The 19,213-nt window shown below is 39.0% G+C and overlaps 1 protein-coding gene across 1 annotated transcript in view; it reads left to right on the top strand.

The window, feature by feature from the left end:
* Positions 1-19,213, top strand: part of PDZD8 (PDZ domain containing 8) — a 72,828-nt gene that overhangs the window by 17,699 nt on the left and 35,916 nt on the right. The window contains exon 2 of the mRNA XM_030333995.1: positions 7,077-7,202. Coding sequence (XP_030189855.1) covers positions 7,077-7,202 — 126 coding nt within the window. The remainder of the gene's footprint in view (positions 1-7,076; positions 7,203-19,213) is intronic.

Below are 19,213 nucleotides of genomic sequence, written 5' to 3' on the forward strand. Positions count from 1 at the left end.
TACACTAGCAGTTTCACATCTTCAACATTTGGTATTGTCTTTTCATTTTAGTTAAAGTACATAATTTATTAAAACAATTTTTTTTAATTTTTTATTTATTTTTGAGACACAGAGAGACAGAACATAAGCAGGGGAGAGGCAGAGAGAGAGGGAGACACAGAATCCGAAGCAGGCTCCAGGCTCTGAGCTGTCAGCACAGAGCCGGACGCGGGGCTTGAGCCCACAAACCAGGAGATCATCACCTGAGCCAAAGTCGGACGCTTAACCGACGGAGCCACCCAGGCGCCCCAAGTTAATGTACATAACTTGAAAATCAAATAAAAAAATCACATATGACAGGACTTAGTATGAAAGTCAGCAGTCACTTCCCTAAATCCTCTACTTTCCTAACAGAAGTCAGACTCTTCAGAATCAACCATTTGTAACTGTTTCTTTAACAAGTTTTAAGAGGTGCTGATTAAGAACACAGATTTGGGAGCCTGACTGCTTTGATTCTTATCTTGATTCTTACTGCTTACTAGCTGTATAACTTCTGTGTCTCCGTTTCCTCATCTACAAAATGAGAATTCATTACATCTCATAGAATTATTAAGAATTAATCATTGTAGTGCTTGTTATACAGTAAGCACTTGGTAAAGTTAGCTATGCTAATTAATCATGGCGTTACCTCTTTATTGCTCAGCAATGTCCCATTGCTGTTCTTGATTTAACAATGTCAGACACGTCTGTTGATTGACTTCCTTATGAGGTAGGTGAGGATTTAGCTAGGTGATGGCCTCTTGCGTCTTCCCTTCTGCCTTTTCCTGATTTAGCTATATCACTGTTTGCAGTTCATGCATTGAACTGCATCCTTATTTGTACATAATCAATAACATTTATGTTCTGTTCAGAGTTCTCTTCCTTGACCGGTCTATGTATTTACGTTGTTATTACGTCTGCATAATTTTTCTTTATTGTAGAGCTACCTAATATGCAGCTTTATGTTTCCTTCTCTGTATTCCAATTTCAAAATCTTTGTGCCATTCAAAACAATATGTCCCTACAGTCAAGTTTGAATTTTTTTTTTTTTTTTTTACCTAATTGCCTTAACCAAATTTTCAAGATTTAACTAAAAAATTAACCTCTCCCTTCTCGTTCCTTCTGCCTATCTTATTCATTCCCCTTATTTCCTAGAGATCTTCTCGGAGCCTTCATCACCCATTTCAAACCAGGCTTGTCTCTTGGCTCGCCACACACCTGTCATCTGGGTTTAGGAGATCGTTGCTTTCTGGACTTGGATCGACTCTTTTCTGGATCGCTTCTTTCTTGGTTTATGCCCTCATTTTGCTGGCATTTATTTTCATGTAACTTTTTAATAAAGGATGCAGTCTCCAGCAGTCTCTTTGTTTTCTTCTGTACCTGTTTCCTCATCTGTGTGAAATGCAGAAATGATTTGCAGACTGTGCTTCCCCGTGTTACTTTGTGGATCAAGCACAGTAATATACGTGAAACCGTGAGCGTCCTTGCCGGGTACCTTCAGGCCAGGTTTAGTGTGTTATTCCAGCAGAAAACTGGGTGGTAATCAGATCAACCTCAGGGACTACAGACCAGGCTCTGGAGTTAACATTTGCATTCTGTTGTGGACTGAATTGTTTCCCCCAGAATTGGTATGTTGAAGCCCTAACCCTCAGCGCAGCGGTATTTGAGGTGGGGCCCTTAAGGAGGTAATTAAGGTCCTTAAGTGAGGTCATAAGGATGGAACTCTAATCCAGTAGGACCAGTGTCTTTATAAGAAAAGGAATGAACGTCAGGAGTGGGTGTGCAGAGAGAAAAGCCATGAGAGATTACAGCAAGAAGGTGCCTGTCTGCAAGCCAAGGAGAGAGGCTCACTAGAAACCAAACCTCCTGTCGCCTTAGTGGTGGACTTCAGCCTCCAGAACTAGGAGAAAATACATTTCTGTTTGTAAGCCACCCAGCGTGTGGTATTCTGTTTGGGCAGCCCTAGCAGGCTAATGCCGGTTTTGCCCTCAGTGTGTAGGATGTATGAGGCCTCTACGACTGTTGCTTTATGTACAGTGTGCTAATGCCTTGTTTGGGGGCTGTTGTAAGTATTAGGTGAGCAAATAAATGCTTTGAGTCAGTACCTGATATAGTGACTATTCGATAAATCTTTGTTTTTCATAAGCCTTAAAAGTGGCTCTAAGTTTTTTTTAACAGAGGTGTGTCGTTTATGGTTTTATTTCTTATTTAAACACCAAACATTTACATATCAAAGCAATGACAAAAGAAATTATTTCTGGGTAAACTGGGTTGGGATTTTTCTTTTTCTTTTTTCTTTTTTTAATTTTTTTTTTATGTTTGTTCATTTTTGAAAGACAGAGACAGCACAAGCAGGGGTGGGGCGGAGAGAGAGGGGGACACAGAATCCAAAGCAGGCTCCAGGCTCCGAGCTGTCAGCACAAAGCCCAACACGGGGCTCGAACTCACAAACCACAAGATCATGACCTGAGCCAAAGTCGGACATTCAACCGACTGAGCCACCCAGGCGCCTCCTGGGTTGGGATTTTTCTTAACAGCTTTATTCAGATATAATTCATATTCCATAAACTTACGTTTTTAAAGCTTACATACCAGTGACTTTTAGTATATTCACAGATATGTACAACCATCACCACAGTCCATTTCAGAAGTTTTATCACCACAAAAAAGAAAACCCCGTACCCTTCAGCTATCCTTCTCCTAACCCCCCTACCACCCCAACCCTAAATATGAATGTACTTTCTGCCTCTATAGGTTTCCCTGTTCTGGATTTTTATATGAATGGAATCATATAATTTGTGGCTTTGGGGCTTACTGGCTGCCTCTGTTATTTCTTTGTTTTTTCCATTCCCCTCTTTCTTTCCTCCTCTCTTCTCTCTTTCCCTTCCTTTGGCACTCCCATTACGTGTGTCGGTGTGCTTAATGGTCTCCTAGATTTCTCTAAGACTCAGTTCATTGTTTGTTGTTATTTTTCCTGGCTGTTCTTTGGCTTGTGTAACTTCTGGTGCTCTATCTTCAAATTCATTAAGTCTTTTCTTCTATCAGTTCATATTTATGGTTGAGAACCCCTTTGGTGGTGAAATCTTTCTCTTTTTCTTTCTTTTTTTTCTTTTCCTTTTTTTTTCTTTTTTTTCTTTTAGTGAGAGAGCAAGAATCTCAAGCAGGCTCCATGCTGTAGGGTTCCATCCCACAGCCCTTGGTTGGGATCATGACCAGAGCCAAAATCAAGAGTCAGATGCTCGACCAACTAGGCCACCCGGGTTTAGTGTGTTATTGTTCCACCAACGAATCCAGTCACACTGTGGCTTCTTTCAAGGAATAATTTTTGAGGTCAGCGTTTGGTACTTGTTCTGACCTCAGGAGAGATCCTCCCCCCTGTCTTATTTCCTGTGACCAGGGCATCATTAAATCCGTGAATCTCCCAGCTGCCTTTCGTCACCACCTCCCTCGTTCTTGAGAGCACACGTAGGGTTTGAGCTTCTCCATATTCTTTGGTGTATGAAGTTAGCGCCTCGGGAAGAGGTTAGGAGCTTTTTTAAAGCCCACCTTTCCCTTTCCTACCCCTTAGCAAAATCTTTTGAGCCAGGGCACTGGCGCTGGGGCTGGGGACAACGGCCGGCTTCTCCCTGAGTGAGTGCCACTCTCACTCCAGAAGCTGGGTGCGAGGGGGCTCGGGGGTGGCAGCAGCCTGGCCCCTCTGGGCACAGAACCGTTGTGTCCTGGGGCAGAGCGAGGACGATGAGGGCTCCAGTGCGCTCCGTGCCCAGGGTGAAGTCTCCGGCCCACAGATCGGGGCCTTTCAAGGAAGGGAGCTCCCGTCTCTCGACTGGCCTGGCGCTTAGCCTCAGTGCTGGGCAGCGGGGGGCTGGATGAGAAACACTGCTGCCCTCCTCTCTCTCTCTCTCTCTCTCTCTCTCCCCCCCCCCCCCCCACCCCGGGAGAAAGGCCTCGGGAGTGGAGGTGAGACCGCCATGTGCCCAGCTGCAAGCGGTCTGGAGGTCTGGAGACGAATCTCTTCCTTGCTCAGCCTGCTGGGGGGAGGGGGGGGTGGCCCGTCTTGGTTTAGACACCACACACTCTCACTTTTCTTAACCAAATGTTCTAGTCAAGAAAATTGATGAATAGAAGTTCTTCCCTTTGCTGTTTACCATTAGGGCCATTTCCGAGGCTTGAAGTGTTTTGTTTCTGTGTCTGTGTTAATGACTTGCATCAGTTTTATTGCAGAGTGGGTCAGTGGATCTCCTTTGCTGTCATTTTATTTTTTTAAATTTAATTAATTTAATGTAATGTTTGAGAGAGAGCGTGTGTGTGCACACAAGCAGGGAAGGGGCAGAAGGAGAGGGAGAGAGAATCTTAAGCAGGCTCTGGTGGGGGCAGGGGGCGGGGGTTGGGGTGGGTGGTGGGCTTGATCTCATGACTGACGCTGAGTGAGATCACCATCTGACTCGAAATCTAGAGGCCAATGCTTAACCGACTGAGTCACCCAGGCACCCCCCCCCACCCGTGCTGTCATCTTAGAAGTTGATCTTTCTGGGTTGGTTTTTTAAGGCTTCTACAGGAGGAAGTACAGGTAGCTTGTTCAGGGAACTTGAGTGAGAAAACAGTGACATGTTTGATAGGCTAACAGAAGAAAGGCTAATGATGGGGCGCCTGGGTGGCGCAGTCGGTTAAGCGTCCGACTTCAGCCAGGTCACGATCTCGCGGTCCGTGAGTTCGAGCCCCGCGTCAGGCTCTGGGCTGATGGCTCAGAGCCTGGAGTCTGTTTCCAATTATGTGTCTCCCTCTCTCTCTGCCCCTCCCCTGTTCATGCTCTGTCTCTCTCTGTCTCAAAAATAAATAAACGAAAAAAAAAAAAAAAAAAAAGAAGAAAGGCTAATGAATCCTGAGGAAGGATAGTGCGGTTGGATGGGAAGATAAAACTAAGGGGTAGAAGTAGCCTGCTTTGCTGTTTGGATTTCTTTATTGGTTTGAGATACTTAAAGGCTTAGACTTCAAATTTTTGAAAACAGTGTCCTTAGAGAATGCAAATGTGTGGATTCTGTTTATTAGCTTGGTGAACAAATAGCTTTATCCCAGTGTTTAGTGTATTATTTTTAAATGGAATACATTTTTTCTGATTTTAATGTCCTTTTGTGCATAAACACTTTTAGCAAATGCTGCTAGAAGCATTAATAAACCAAATTAGATTTTATTCCATAGAACATTGAAGTCACACACCTGTGGGAAAATATTCTTGCTGAATTGTAAGTTTATACATGACAAGAAAAGTTGATTCGTAGAGCAGCTTTGATTTAGCTGCATTATTATATTCAAAGTTGGTTGTGTATATAGTATAGTGATCTTTGTAATGTTTCACAGAGTGACAGTCACATGTTCTACAGGAGCCATGAGGCTTGTGTGTTAAAAGCACTCAGCTACAACATTGTATTAGCATGATGAATTTAGTTCCTAATTTTTTTTTTCCTTTCAAAAATTTGGTGCAAGTTTGAACCAAATGACTTCAAATGCAAATTAAGGAGCTGAAGAGGACTTTCTGTTTCCCATCTAGTTCAGAAGCAGGAGAAAAGCTCAGGACATTGTTTGTGTATCTATCTGTCCCTAAAAAGATTTTCCTTTAATCCTTTTCACGGGGAAACCATAAAACCGTGTTTCTCCCCCTATGTCAATATCTTCCCGTATGAACTATAGTAGGCTATCATTTTCTAAATGTTTATTTCATTTTTAGCATTGGATTTTTATAAATAAGCTCAACACATACTTGAGTCCTGATGGTGTGCATGAAGGGTACAAACAGTCGTGAGCATGTCACATTTGAGATTTCAATGCGTAAATGCACAGCAATTTAAGTGACTGCAAAATAAAGAGTGAAACAGTGTGTGTGCTCTGCTGTGATCTAGGACCTAAAGCCGATTATGGAAAGTGTTTAGGATTTGTCTAGGCTTGCAGAAGTAGGGAAAACATCCAGTTGGTTCGAAAGACCTGAGAGCTGGAATATGCGTGGTATCTTCTGGGTACTTGAGGTGACTGCACTTCCTAGAAAGGAAGGTTTCTAATAGCGAAAAATGCCACTGGGAAAATAAATTGTGGTGGACCCTGAATGTGAGAAACCAAGGACTTTTGACTGTCTTTTTTGTGTGGGGTTAGTGAGAAGCGCTGAAGTTTGAAGCAGACAAATGCTGGGTCCAGTAACAGTATATAAGGGGAATTGAAAACTATAAGCTCCCGAGCCCAATTTTCTCTCATTTTCTTTGTCCTTTGCTGTAATGGAGGAGTATGAATTTGTGTTTCAAATTAAAGATTTTAAAGGCTACAGTTCATAACTCAGCACAAGCTTCTCCGTGAAAACCAAAGTGTTAAACAATAAGCACATGGGCCAAGCCTGAATTATTCATAGGTAACCGAAGTGTTATGTAATTTGGGCTTTGATGGAATCATGCTAGCTTGAATCCTGGTACTGCCACCCACCATGTGACATTGAACAAATCCTTTAACCTGTGAGGCTCGCTGTTCTCATCTGGGGAGGGAAGCTAGTCTATCAGCCCTCTCAGTATTGTGAGCCCTCTCAGTATTGTGAGTACTGTCTGGCAAATAGTAAACGATTCTGATGCTATCCTTGCCGTCACTGATTGTTGTTGATGTCATTGTGATGAGTAATCATTATCATGTGCTAATTACTATCAATTGTATTGTTTCCATGAAAAAATGCTTTCTGAATTTTGATCTTGTACTGTAGGGACACTCTTCCATCTAGTCCAGAAAGAATCGCTCTCCTGCCCCACCCAAGTTTTAGGGCTTAATGGGGATCTTCAGATTTTCTCGTTCTTTTTTCTAAGTGTCCTGCCTTGTCACCAAGAGCGTGCCAAAAGCCCAGGGGGGTCTGGGTGCCACAGAGAAGGTACCATCTGCTGCCAGTTGGGTGTGATAAGCTTTGGATTTATGGAGCACGTGCAGTTTAGGTTTTCGTTTTGTGTTGTTTTCCTACAGATAGGTTTTTTTATTATGCGTTAAGCTGTGGTGTTTCTTGTTCAAAAATTTAGACTTATCTTTACTTTTCTCAGGTTTAAGCCGTTTTTTCCATTCCAAACCTTGCAAGGATTTGAAGAAGATGAAGAAGAACATATCCATATACAACAGTGGGCACTTACCGAAGGCCGTCTCAAAGTTACATTGTTAGAATGTAGCAGGTATGTTCTTTGTTCCCTCATTGCTACATTATGGGAAAGTGCGGTGAAAATTTATGCAAGCACATTTGTGTTTGTTCCCCCATTGTGTTCATTTATGTATGAACTGTAATTCTTTGACCATGAATTTCATAAAACTAGTCCTTTCCGGCTTGCAAAAAATTTAAACCATATTTTAGAAAGTATTCTAATGGAGAGGATCATTTATTCTTCAGTAAACTTTAGATGCTTGATGCTCTGTTGGCATATTTCTAACTTCCTATTGGAGAGTTGTTATATGTATAACATATATAGTAAATGTTACATAGTATAACATTTTTGAGATTTGTTTGTGATCATTGGAAATACCCTGAAAAGTTGCAAAACCAGACTTAGAAACCCCTGTGATTCTTAAAATTTTAGAGCTGAAAGGCATCTCGGAAATAATCTTGCCCAGCCTCCTTTTTTTACTTTCCCAGCCCCATAAGTCTTAGCTATGTTCATATCCTGCTTAAACTACTTACTACGCTAACATCCTTACTTTTTTCCTCATGCTGGTTACCTGTGTAACCACCAGAATGAGCTTTTTAAAATGCAAATCTTCCTGTCACTTTTCTACTTCAAATTGTTTAAGGGCTTCCCTGTTACTCTTAGGATATAGACGCAAATCCTCGCTATGGCCCACGTGCCCCTCTTGCCTCTCTAGCTTCTTTTTCCTCCCAGCCCCTCACTCCTAGTGCCTCAGCCACATAGGCCTTTCTCAGGAAAGAGTTTGGCAAATGTTTTCTCTCAAGGGCCACATAGTAAATAGTTTAGGCTTTATGATTCAGGTGGTCTGTGTGGCATCTACTCAGCTCGCCCTTGTAATATGAAAGCAATCATAGAAAACAGGTAAACGGATGGGCGTGGTATGGCTGTGTCTCCATAAAGGTCTACATAGGAATTTCATAATTTTTGTGTATCATGACCTACTCCTCTTTTGATTTTTTTTTTCCAATCATTTAAAAATGTAAAAAACATTGGTAGTTTATAGGCAACACAAAAATAAGCAGGGGGCTGGATTTGGCCCATGGATCATAGTTCACTATTCCCTGCCATAGATATTTTAAAGAACCAAGCTTCTTGTGTTCACAGCCCACTCTATTCCAGGCCGATGGCCTTACCCCATGTTCTGCTCCCGGAAACCAGTCTTCCTTGCTGCATTTCTGTGACACTTGTTTGTACCACTTATTGGGTACTTATCACTTCTATTTTTATTTCCAGCCCATAATAAAAACAAGTGCCTGAGTACACAGTTCTGTTTTGTACCCAGTGTATTTGTGTCCTTGCTGATAGGTTAATTTTTAATATACTAGTAGTATGCTAAACTTTGTTTTTTTTTTACCTTGGAATGATTCAGTATTGTACGTCATTATGTCAGAAAGTCTGGTTGCAGAGGATTTTTTTTAATCATAGAAGGACTAAATATGCTGTAGATTTTATAAAAGGGACTGCATCGTGTGGTAAAATGACATGTACATAAAAACACAGCTCTGCACAAGTCTGAGTTTTAAGTGGTTAAACTAATATGGTATGGTAAGCGTGAATATTAAATACCTAATTAAGATTTGGGCTTCTTCTAACGTCTGGAAGGACATTTTTCAAGTGGTCTGTGTCTCAAGAAGTTTTGGCCTGATGTTCCTTTTTTTCTTTCAGTGAATTTTCTTGTGCATTTACATTTCTTATAGATTGAGAATCATAACATTGGATTACTTTTTCCAAAATAATCATAGCAACTTTCAAACATTTGAAGAGCAGTTTTGGACAAAATTTCGTGCTTCTCCTGTATCTACCTACTCATCTACCCATCCCCAGACCTGCAAAGATAGCCTCGAAGAAGATTTATTATTCGTTTATTCAACATACATTTGTTTAATATGATGTAGATGAGGTGTAATAGATACTGTGCTAGGAATTTTTATGTATATATTTATTTTTAAAGTTTGTTTTGAGAGAGACAGTGCAAGCCAAGGAGGGGCAGAGAGAGTCCTGTAAATTCTCTTTTTTAATGTTTTTATTGTTGAGAGAGAGAGAGGGCATGCGCCTGCGTGCGGGGGGTGGGCAGAAAGAAATGGAGAGAGAGAATCCCTGACACGGGATTCGAACTCACAAACCAGGAGATTAAGACCTGAGCTGAAGTCAGGAGCCTGATACTTAACTGACTGAGCCACCCCGGCACCCCTGAATTTTATTACTTTAAAAGTTTTAGGTCTCACACTGTAAAGGGAAGTTCTTTTCAAATTATCTGAAATATAGTTTTGAATTTCCCAGGTAAAACGTTGGGGGCAGAAACACAACTTTGTAAAAATTGGTTCTAACACTTTTTGTCAGAGTTTAAAAAAACAGTCATTCTGAATTTTTTTTGCACTAACGCCGACTTTCAAACCACAGATGAACTAAATTGCTGTGTTCATAGCACTATTAGAAGACTAAATTATTTCCAATTAGTGTTGCAGTCATATTACGATTTTTTTAGGTTTATAATTTATTTTATAAATTCCATCTTAAAGGATTTGAGATATTTTGCAAACAAAATATAGGCCCATGTGCATTTAAATAGAAGATAAATTATATCTAAAACAACTGTATAGAGAAGAAAAGCTCAGGTTTCCGGCAGCAAAGGAAACTTGATGGACTACTTAGCCCTTATTTCATGGTATACTGTGCGTGTTTTTCAGGGGAAAAGAAATTCTGGCACTCAAGTCTAGAGGGGTTTGTCATATACATCTTTGTGTTAAGACAATGATGTAATAGGGGCGCCTGGGTGGCGCAGTCGGTTAAGCGTCCGACTTCAGCCAGGTCACGATCTCGCGGTCCGTGAGTTCGAGCCCCGCGTCAGGCTCTGGGCTGATGGCTCGGAGCCTGGAGTCTGTTTCCGATTCTGTGTCTCCCTCTCTCTCTGCCCCTCCCCTGTTCATGCTCTGTCTCTCTCTGTCCCAAAAATAAATAAACGTTGAAAAAAAAAATTAAAAAAAAAAAAAAGACAATGATGTAATGGATACATTTTCTTTTCTTTGGCTGGTTTTATCAACCAGTTAGTCACATTTTAAACAAACTAAGATTATAGTTGGTGAAGGCAAAACTATGAAGTTTTGTTGTGTGAGAGCTCTGTACTCCAAAGTAGTATATTTAGGATAACCTGTCCCTAATTATACATCGAAGGAGATTCTAATTAAGGTCAGTTCTTCACTGAGTCACACTGTTCTAAAGTCTGTGTTTTGTCAGCAGCTTCTAAAGTGTTGTTTTGGTTTACTGGGTTCCAAAAATACATCATTTAAAATTTTTTCAAGTGTTAACACAAAGAAAACCACAGCAGTTGACATTCTGCTCTATACCAAGAGTCTTCCCTTATTTCCCAATTAACTATTACCAGCATGGATTCATGGATTCCTATTTCTTTCTTTACTGTCCTTCATTATTTTGGTGCTTAAATTGTCCTCTGTGGCCTCTAGGAGCCCCTCAGACTGACTGCTGTATGCCGCCTGTGACATAATCCTGTCTTTTTTCTTCTTCCTCTTCTTTTTTTTTTTAAGGCCTTTATCACTTTGTGGTATAACAGCTCTTCTAGGTTCATTTTGTTTCTTCTCTGTCACAGTCCTAGAATCAGCTGTTTTTCCAAAGAGCCCTAGTTTCCTTTAGTAGAAAATGATAACTAAAAAATCAAGATCTGGGTGTTGGATGTATTCATTGCTACTCATATATAACCAGAAGCCCCTTTAGCAGACAGTTAGGAAATACATATGTGTGTAGACACTTACACGTATATAATACATACAACACATACGTAATTTAGAAATCATGAATTCATCCAGTTCTAGTACTTCCAATTCCAGTTCATTCTCACAGGGCTTTCCTTGTATTAGTTCTTACCCCTTTCGTATTTTTGTCCCTTGAGCCCTGGCTCCCAATAACATCAACAATTTACCCATTTGCTTAATTCTTTAATACATCTCAGATAGTTTCAGAATTGCTTTGTCCGTACAAAAAGAGAAAACATACTTACGAAAAAGAATTCAGGATTTATTTGCAGTTCTCCCCTACTTTACCCAAGATTAAGGGCATCTGGTCAAGTACTGTATTCATAAATTAGGTTAGTTTTCCCCCTTCAATGTGTTATGTTATTCATTTGAAATATGGTTGGGCTTATTTTGTTGTTGTTGTTTGCTTTCGGTTTCAGTCTCCCTCCCTCACACCGCTGCCTTTCCATCCTTATTGATTCTTATTTTAATACGTATAGCATTCACATGCTTCCAAAATTCAAAACTATACAAAAACGTATACAGATAGTCCTTACTCAGCATGGAACTGTGTTAACCAAAACCTTGCATATCAGAACAGTGGAAAGTGGGGACACTGTTCTCACATGCAGTAACTCAAAGTAAGGGCTGCCTGTATGTATAGTCATTCAGATCTTCTGTATCTTTCCTGATTTTTTTGGTCTAGTTCTATCAATTACTGAGTGAAAAGTGTATTTAAATTTTCAACCATGACTATGAATTTCTCTTTTTTGTAGTTTCATTATTAGATGCATATGTCTTCTTGATATATTGACCCTTTTACCATTGTGAAGGGCCCCTTTTTGTCTCACAGTATTTCTTGTCTTGATACTTACTTTGTTTAATATTGATAAAGCTGCTACAGTTTTCTTATGTTTATTGTTTGCATGGTTTCTATGTTTTTTTCTATAATCTTTTACTTTAAGTCTTTTTGTGTCTTTATATTTAAATATATATTACAAACGGTTCTTTTATGTGTAGTCTGATCATCTCTGCCTTTTCTTTGGAGTATTTAGTTCATTTATGCTTAATGTAATAAGTTGTATTTCGGTCTGTCATTTTGTCCTTTAGTTTTTCTCTCATCTGTTGGTTTGGTTTGTTTCTTTTGGTTTTTTGTTTTTTGGCTTTCTTTGCTCCTCTGCCCCTTCTTTCTATTTTTCCTGTTTTATGAATCACATATTTTTAGAATTTAGACTTGACGTAGACCTTCAATTGTCAAAAAACACAGTATCTATAGAAAGCACAATAAAGTGAAGCATTATTATGAAAGGAGATATGCTTGTATTAGGGGAGGCAGCTTCAAGGTGACATTTTGATGTCCATGTTGTATAGTAAAATGTTTAGTTCTTCTGTAGAGAAGGCTGTTAACATTATGGAATTTGAAATTCAGTCTGTTTGAGAAGTTACAACCACAAAGTATTTCTAGCTTGCATTGATTGTCAATCTTTTCATTTAGGTTAGTATTGTTTGATTCTGTTCACTTGGTTATTTTTTACTCTAGTGTTAACTGGGTTTTGTTTGTTTTAATTTTTTAATATTTATTTATATTTGAGAGAGAAAGAGCATGTGAGTGGGGAAGGGGCAGAGAGACAGAGACAAAATCTGAAGTAGGCTCCAGGGTCTGAACTGCCAGCTGTCAGCACAGAGCCTGATGTGGGTCTCGAACTCCTGAGCAGTGAGATCATGACCTGAGCCACCCAGGTACGCCAAGTGTTAAAACTGTTTTTTGTTTTTTGGGTTTTTAAAATCTTTCTAGGGCGGCTGGGTGGCTTAGTCAGTTAAGCTTCCTACTTTGGCTCAGGTCATGATCTCATGGTTTGTGGATTCGAGCCTCGTGTCAGGCTCTGTGCTGACAGCTCAGAGTCTGGAGCCTGCTTTGGATTCTGTCTCTCTCTCTCTCTCTCTCTCTCTCTCTCTCTCTCTCTCTCTCTCTGCCTCTGCCCCGCTCATGCTCTCTCTTTCTCTCTCTCAAAATAAAGATTCTCTCTTAAAAAAAAATCTTTCTGAAACAAATAAGGCTAAGTATTAACTTTATTTCCTGAGTAGTTGATAAATGGGTGTTGTTATATTATCTGCATTTACTTGTTTGACATTTTATCTCTTTTAAAAAGGGAAAATGTGTAGCTAAATTTGAAGATACTTTTTGGAACGTGACTCTGCAAATACTTATGTTATTAATAGCATTTATTATCTGTAATATATATAGTAGGCACTTTGCATTCATTATTTCCAACTCTCGGATATCTTTACAGGAGTACTATTATTCTATCTACTTTCTAGATGATTAAGATCTATAGGTTACTTGCCCATCACATCCTGGCTAGAATTGGAATCTAAGTTTGTCTGACTCCAAAATCCCTCATTCTTTCTATTTTCTTCATAACTTAAAAAAAAAAAATCTTACCAAGGAAAACTGGTTCTGAAATTCTTCATGTTATGTTAGAAGTATACAAAGTTTGGATTTGAGGGCAAGTCATTATTTTTTAAATGTTACCTTTTCAAGAAGATGGTGGGACAGAATTGTGTACTAATAATGAAGTATCATTTAGACGAAGGCTGAAATCTTTTCCTTCATGGGAGGAGAGATCAGAAGAAATTAGCTCAAATATGAGAATTTAAATTTGTGTAAGTGGCTGTTGAAAAATGGAAAGAATTTCTTGGAACTGTTGCTGAATATGATTCCTAGAGGTCTTTAAAGCTGTATACGTCTGTAACTATAAAGGTCTGTGAATTTGACATAACCCCACCAAATGAATCCGATTCCTATAGAGATCTTGAGACTATCCCTGTATTTATTAGCTGCTAACGTTCCTCTAGGGAGAAAAGAAAAAAAATCTTAGTTTCTGTACATTTCTCTAGGGTAGAGTTAAATAATCCTCCCTATAATTAGGTTGCTTTTAACTAGAAGCAGACTTTCCAGAAGATTCCAGATTTGGAATTTATCTGTCCTGTGTTTCTTTTCTTCCCCCACCTCCTCTTCCCTAAGGTTATTGTGTCAGAAAATAGTACTGTTTCTTTTGTAACTGTATATATTTGCTGCTGTTTCATACAGCAAACATAGCTATTTTATTTCCTCTGATGTCTGAATTATAAAGGAATTTAAGAAAATTAAATAGGAACTAGCTGACCTAAAACCGAAACTCTGGTTTCAAAGGCCAAACTCCAGAATGTTTTAAATGTGATGTTGGGTATGCTCTTTACTTATATATGATACCGTCAACAAAACTGAAGTGAACTGTAAAATGAACTGTGGTCAGAAAACAGAATTCAAAAGAAGATCATGTCTTTGAATTTTCCCTCTCTTTGTACCATTATGCCATAACTGACAATCACTGCTTCTAATATTTTTTTATTTATAGAAAAATATTTTCCCCCTTTTTTCTGTCAAAATTTCTTGAATTCATTAATCTCACATTTATGTGGCCCAGACTTTCACTCGCTGTGTGATCTCGGGTAAATTACCCAACTTCTCTGTGCCTCAGTTTTTTAATCTGTAAATTAGGGTAATAATAGTGCCTGTTTCATAGAGTAATTGTGAAAACTGAGTGAAATAATAAATGTAGAAGCTTTTAGCCCTGCCCGGCAGTAATCGTTGGCTGCCACCACTGCCCCCAGTTCTTCTGTCGCTGCTGCCTTCACTTTGTGTCCACACTGCGGCAAATACAGAAAAGTGGGAAGTCCAGTGCCCGAACTCTTGAAACTTGAAATGTAGGTGGGGCTAGCAGACAAATACATAAACAAGCCAACTGCACAAGGCTGTCTTACTTGAAAGGAGGCTTAGCGAATAAGTACTATAGACATTTAGTGCAAGGAGAAAGTATTTTGGAGCTGAAAGTGCTGTGGAAAACTTCGTGGATAAGAGGTGTGTCTTCCAAGATGGGCAGACAGACCCGTGGTGGATTTGAGTAGCAGCTAATATGATAATGTAGGCAGTTAGAAAAAGAGCCAATGCGACAAAAGTGAGAATTTGTAAAGTATTTTCAGGACCTGTCTGAGTGAAATACAGATGTTTACGTGAAAAATCAGAGCCAGATTCGCTAGCAGAGTAAGTCCAAGGCAGTTATCCTTTAATCAGAGGGCAGTTACGGAAGGTGTCTGAAAGTGACATTAAGAAGTGCTGTGTTAAGAAGATTTCTGTTTATAAGGCAGATTGCAGAGAGAAAGAGGGAGGTTGAAGCCCCAGAGACTAAGTAGTGTTCTAGGTTAAAGGTGATGAGGTACACACTTGAAAGATCTGTATCTGTAGGGACAGAAAGAAAAGCACAAATAGAATAACTAGGACAGGGTTTCTTGAGTGGCTGAATATGTGGATTCAGGCGGGGGAGGCAAAGGACTGTTAAGGATTATGGTATTGACTTTGATTTGGTCATCAAGTATTGATTGTTTTTTGGACATCGGAGGTTATAAACAACAAGACATAGCTTCTGCCTTTCAGGACAAGTGGGAGTAATCGATGTGTTTGTTTCAGAGGGTGATGAATGCGACTTTATATATCTTTAGCAGTAGGGCATGGTTAGATTTCCCTGTAGAAAAGTGTCCTGTAAACTTGGGGTTGTAGAAGCAAAACAGGAGAAAAACAAGGACTGGACATTAGATTTGGAAGTCTTTGTCACAGTCAGGAGAGTTGAGTTCTAAGTAGGATGGTTTTGTGGGGAAGTGAGGAGGTAGTAAAGGCAGGTAAGCACATATAGGAGGAGGTCAGCTAAGTTTGATTCTTTTCACAACCTGTGAGGTGATATTTGACTCCCTATCAGTGCAAGACTCTTTTCAAATTAAGCTTAATCATTTAAAAAAAAATTGGGGGAGGGGGTGCCTGGGTGGCTCAGTCAGTTAAGCGTCTGACTTCAGCTCAGGTCATGATCTCATGGTTTATGAGTTCGAGCCCCACATCAGGCTCTGTGCTGACAGCTCAGGGCCTGGAGCCTGCTGCAGATCCTGTGTCTCCCTCGCTCTCTGCCCCTCCCCTGCTCACGCTCTGTCTCTCTCTCTGTCTCTCTCTCTCAAAACTGAATAAACGGTAAAAAAAAAAAAAAAAAAAAAATTAAAAAAAATTTTTGTTTGTTTTTCACTTTTGCTGTAAAAATGAGGTTCTTATAGAAGGGCGCATTAGGAATTACTTTTCTTTTGGTCTTGAGTGCTGTAAATTCTCTTTGTCGATAGGTGGTGTTTGTGTTTATATTTAACGTGAGGTTGCAGTATACCTTTGCCTTTAAAAAAAAATAAACATTTTGAACTTGGAAAGAGCTTTCATAGAGCTAATAATAGTTCTTTCAGGGGACAGAGGGGTCTAAAGGCAGTTTCCTTTGCCATTTTGTTCAGCAATATGGACTCTTCCTTCCCCCTTTCCAAGTAGTATAGTAAAAAGTTTTTGTACCATTTATTCCTTATTCAGCATCTATTGAGTGTTCATTTGACTCAAAATATGTATTAGCCAGTGATTGTTACTACTTATTTCTGGTGATTATATAATTTGAATGGAAAGCCTTTGTTTAACTCAAGATTGAATTGTATATGCATAGGGATGTAGAATGAAAATTGTTTTAGTGTTTTTTAAATGTTCTGCTTAAACGAAAGCAAATGCTTTCTACATTCACCTAACTTGGCTGGTACTTGTGTTTCCAGTAATTTCCAGGAAAATTTCCAGGATTTCTAGGAAATCCTTCCTGGCATTGCTCCAGAAATTTACAAGTTTTTCCAAATCTCAAGAGATACCAGTCAAGAAATCAGGAAAATGGGGGAAAACGTTAAGCTTAACATTCAACATAGAGTTATTACAGATTGAAAGAATCCAGATTACACATCACAAGCAGGCACAGGCAACACTGACGTAGGAACTGTGTCCTGGGGACCAGATACGGAGCTTTAGAGAGGAAGCATCGTGGTCTAAGCAGTCAGTCTCGGGTGTAGCTTTTGCCTTGTCTTGTAACCGGGAGTGTTCTTGCAAACAAATATTAATAAATTTGTGTACATACTATACTTTATACAAACTGTAAGAAATAATATCTTTTTTGTTTCAAGAAATAACAAGTTTTCTAAACAAAATAAATCCTTAAATTGACAGTGTGACGTGTGTTCTGTTAACTTTTCTGGGAGAAACTAAAGTTACTTTGTTAGAGTACTTATGTTTGCTGGTTTTTTCCAATATTTGAATATTGACCATAGGCTACAGTTCTTTGTAAAGTGCTTTAATGGAATAAGACGTGAATGTAGGATGCTCTGACACAGAATCAGAAATTGATCTAAAATCAGGATTAATAAAAGCTGTATCCATTTCAATGGCAAAACCAGATTCTGGGCAATCAAAATATTTCCATTATTAAAAAGAGAAAGTTATCTGAAGCAAAATGTACCCTAACATCCAACCTGAAAGTGTTTTTGGAAGTACTTTGAACAGTTGGACCAGTTGACAGCAATGCAAAATGAAAGTTTTCTGTGCCTGGAATATTTGTCACAAATCAAAGATCAAGGTTATCAGGGCAATTTGGGGTGCCTGAGTGGCTCAGTCAGTTAAGCATCCAGTTCTTGATCTCAGCTCAGGGTGTGATCTGGCAGTTTGTGAGTTCGAGCCTCACAGCAGGCTCTGCACTGACAGCATGGCTGGAGCCTGCCTCCTGCTTTCTCTTTCCTTCTCTCTCCCTCAAAATAAGTGAATGAGTTGAAAAAAAAAAATTTTTTTTTTTAAATAAATAAGTGAATGAATGAATGAATGAATACCTTAAAAAAAAAAAACATTGTCAGGCCAGTTAATGCTTTGTGTACCTTCAAATGTCATCGTTAAGAAAAACTATTAAATGTTAAATATTTGTGGTATTTCAGTATTTGGAACGATTTTCATTTGGAATATATTTTGTTTCAAGGTACCCTTTTAATATTTTCTGTTCTTGAATATCAGGTAAAAATCATGCTTACATTTTATTGAAATACGTAATCTTGTCACAACATATTGACTCATAGTAATGATAAACCAAGTATTTATTACATCTTTTTGAAACAAATGTGTAAAACTTTTAGTGTAACCCTACTGATTTACTGTCGTTATGATCACGCGTTATTCTTTTTCTCTTTAATCAGTTTTATTAAGACATAATTCACATACCATACGATCCATCCATGCAGGGTGTACGATTTGTTGTGTTCTAGTACATTCACAGGGTTGTGCAACCGTCCTCATGATCCATGATCCGATTTTAGAATATTTTTGTCCCTCCTACAGAAACCCCATACACAGTAGGAGCCAGTCCCCGTTCCCCACTAGTCCTCCTCCCCCAGCCCCAAGTAACCACTAATTTACTTTGTCTCTTCATTTGCCTACTCCAAACATTCCATATAAATGTGGAATCATACAGTATATGGTCTTTTGTGACTGGCTTCGTTCACGTAGCATCTTTTCAAGGTTCATGCATATCGGAGCATGTATCCTTACTTAATTTCCTCTTATTGCCAAATAATATTTCATTGTGTGTCTATGCCACGTTTTATTTACCTCTCCTTAGTTGATGGGCCTGAAGGGTTGTTTTCATGGTTTGATTATTATGAATGATGCTGCTGTGAACATACATGTTAAGTTTTTGTGTGAATGTCTGATTTCATTTCCCAGGAATGGAATTATTGGGTCATACGTTAACTTTTTGAGGAGCTGACGAACTTTTTCAAAGTGGCTGCACCATTTTACATTCCCTCCAGCAAAGTATAAAGATTCATTTCTCTACATCCTCACCAGTATTTGTTGTCTCCTTTTTTTATTAGCCATCTATGAGTGCGAAGTGGCATTTCTCCGTGGCTACGATTTGCATTTCCCTGGTGGCTAATGCGGTCGAGCCTATTTTCATGTGCTTATTGGCTCTTTGCATATCTTGTTTGGAGAAATGTCCAGTTTTAAATTGGGTTATACTAGACCCATACGAGATACACAGTTTGCAGATATTTTCTCCCATTCTGTGAACTGTCTTCTCACTTACTTGGTCATGTCCTTTGAAGTACAAAAATTTTAATTTCATTGAAGTCCCATTTATCTTTTTTTTTTTTTTTTTTGGTACTTGTGCTTTTGCTGTCCCATCTTAAGAAACCATTGTCCAAATCAAGGTCACAAAGATTTGTTTTTATGTTTTCTTCTCTTACGTTTAAGTCCGTAACTCATTTTGAATTAATACGTTTTGTGTTATTTTTTTTAAATGTTAAAAAGGTGTTATGAAAAACATAAAAATAGGAAAAAACTTCTGT

This window comes from Lynx canadensis, chromosome D2 (genome assembly GCF_007474595.2).
Source record: "Lynx canadensis isolate LIC74 chromosome D2, mLynCan4.pri.v2, whole genome shotgun sequence".
Lineage (NCBI taxonomy): Eukaryota > Metazoa > Chordata > Mammalia > Carnivora > Felidae > Lynx > Lynx canadensis.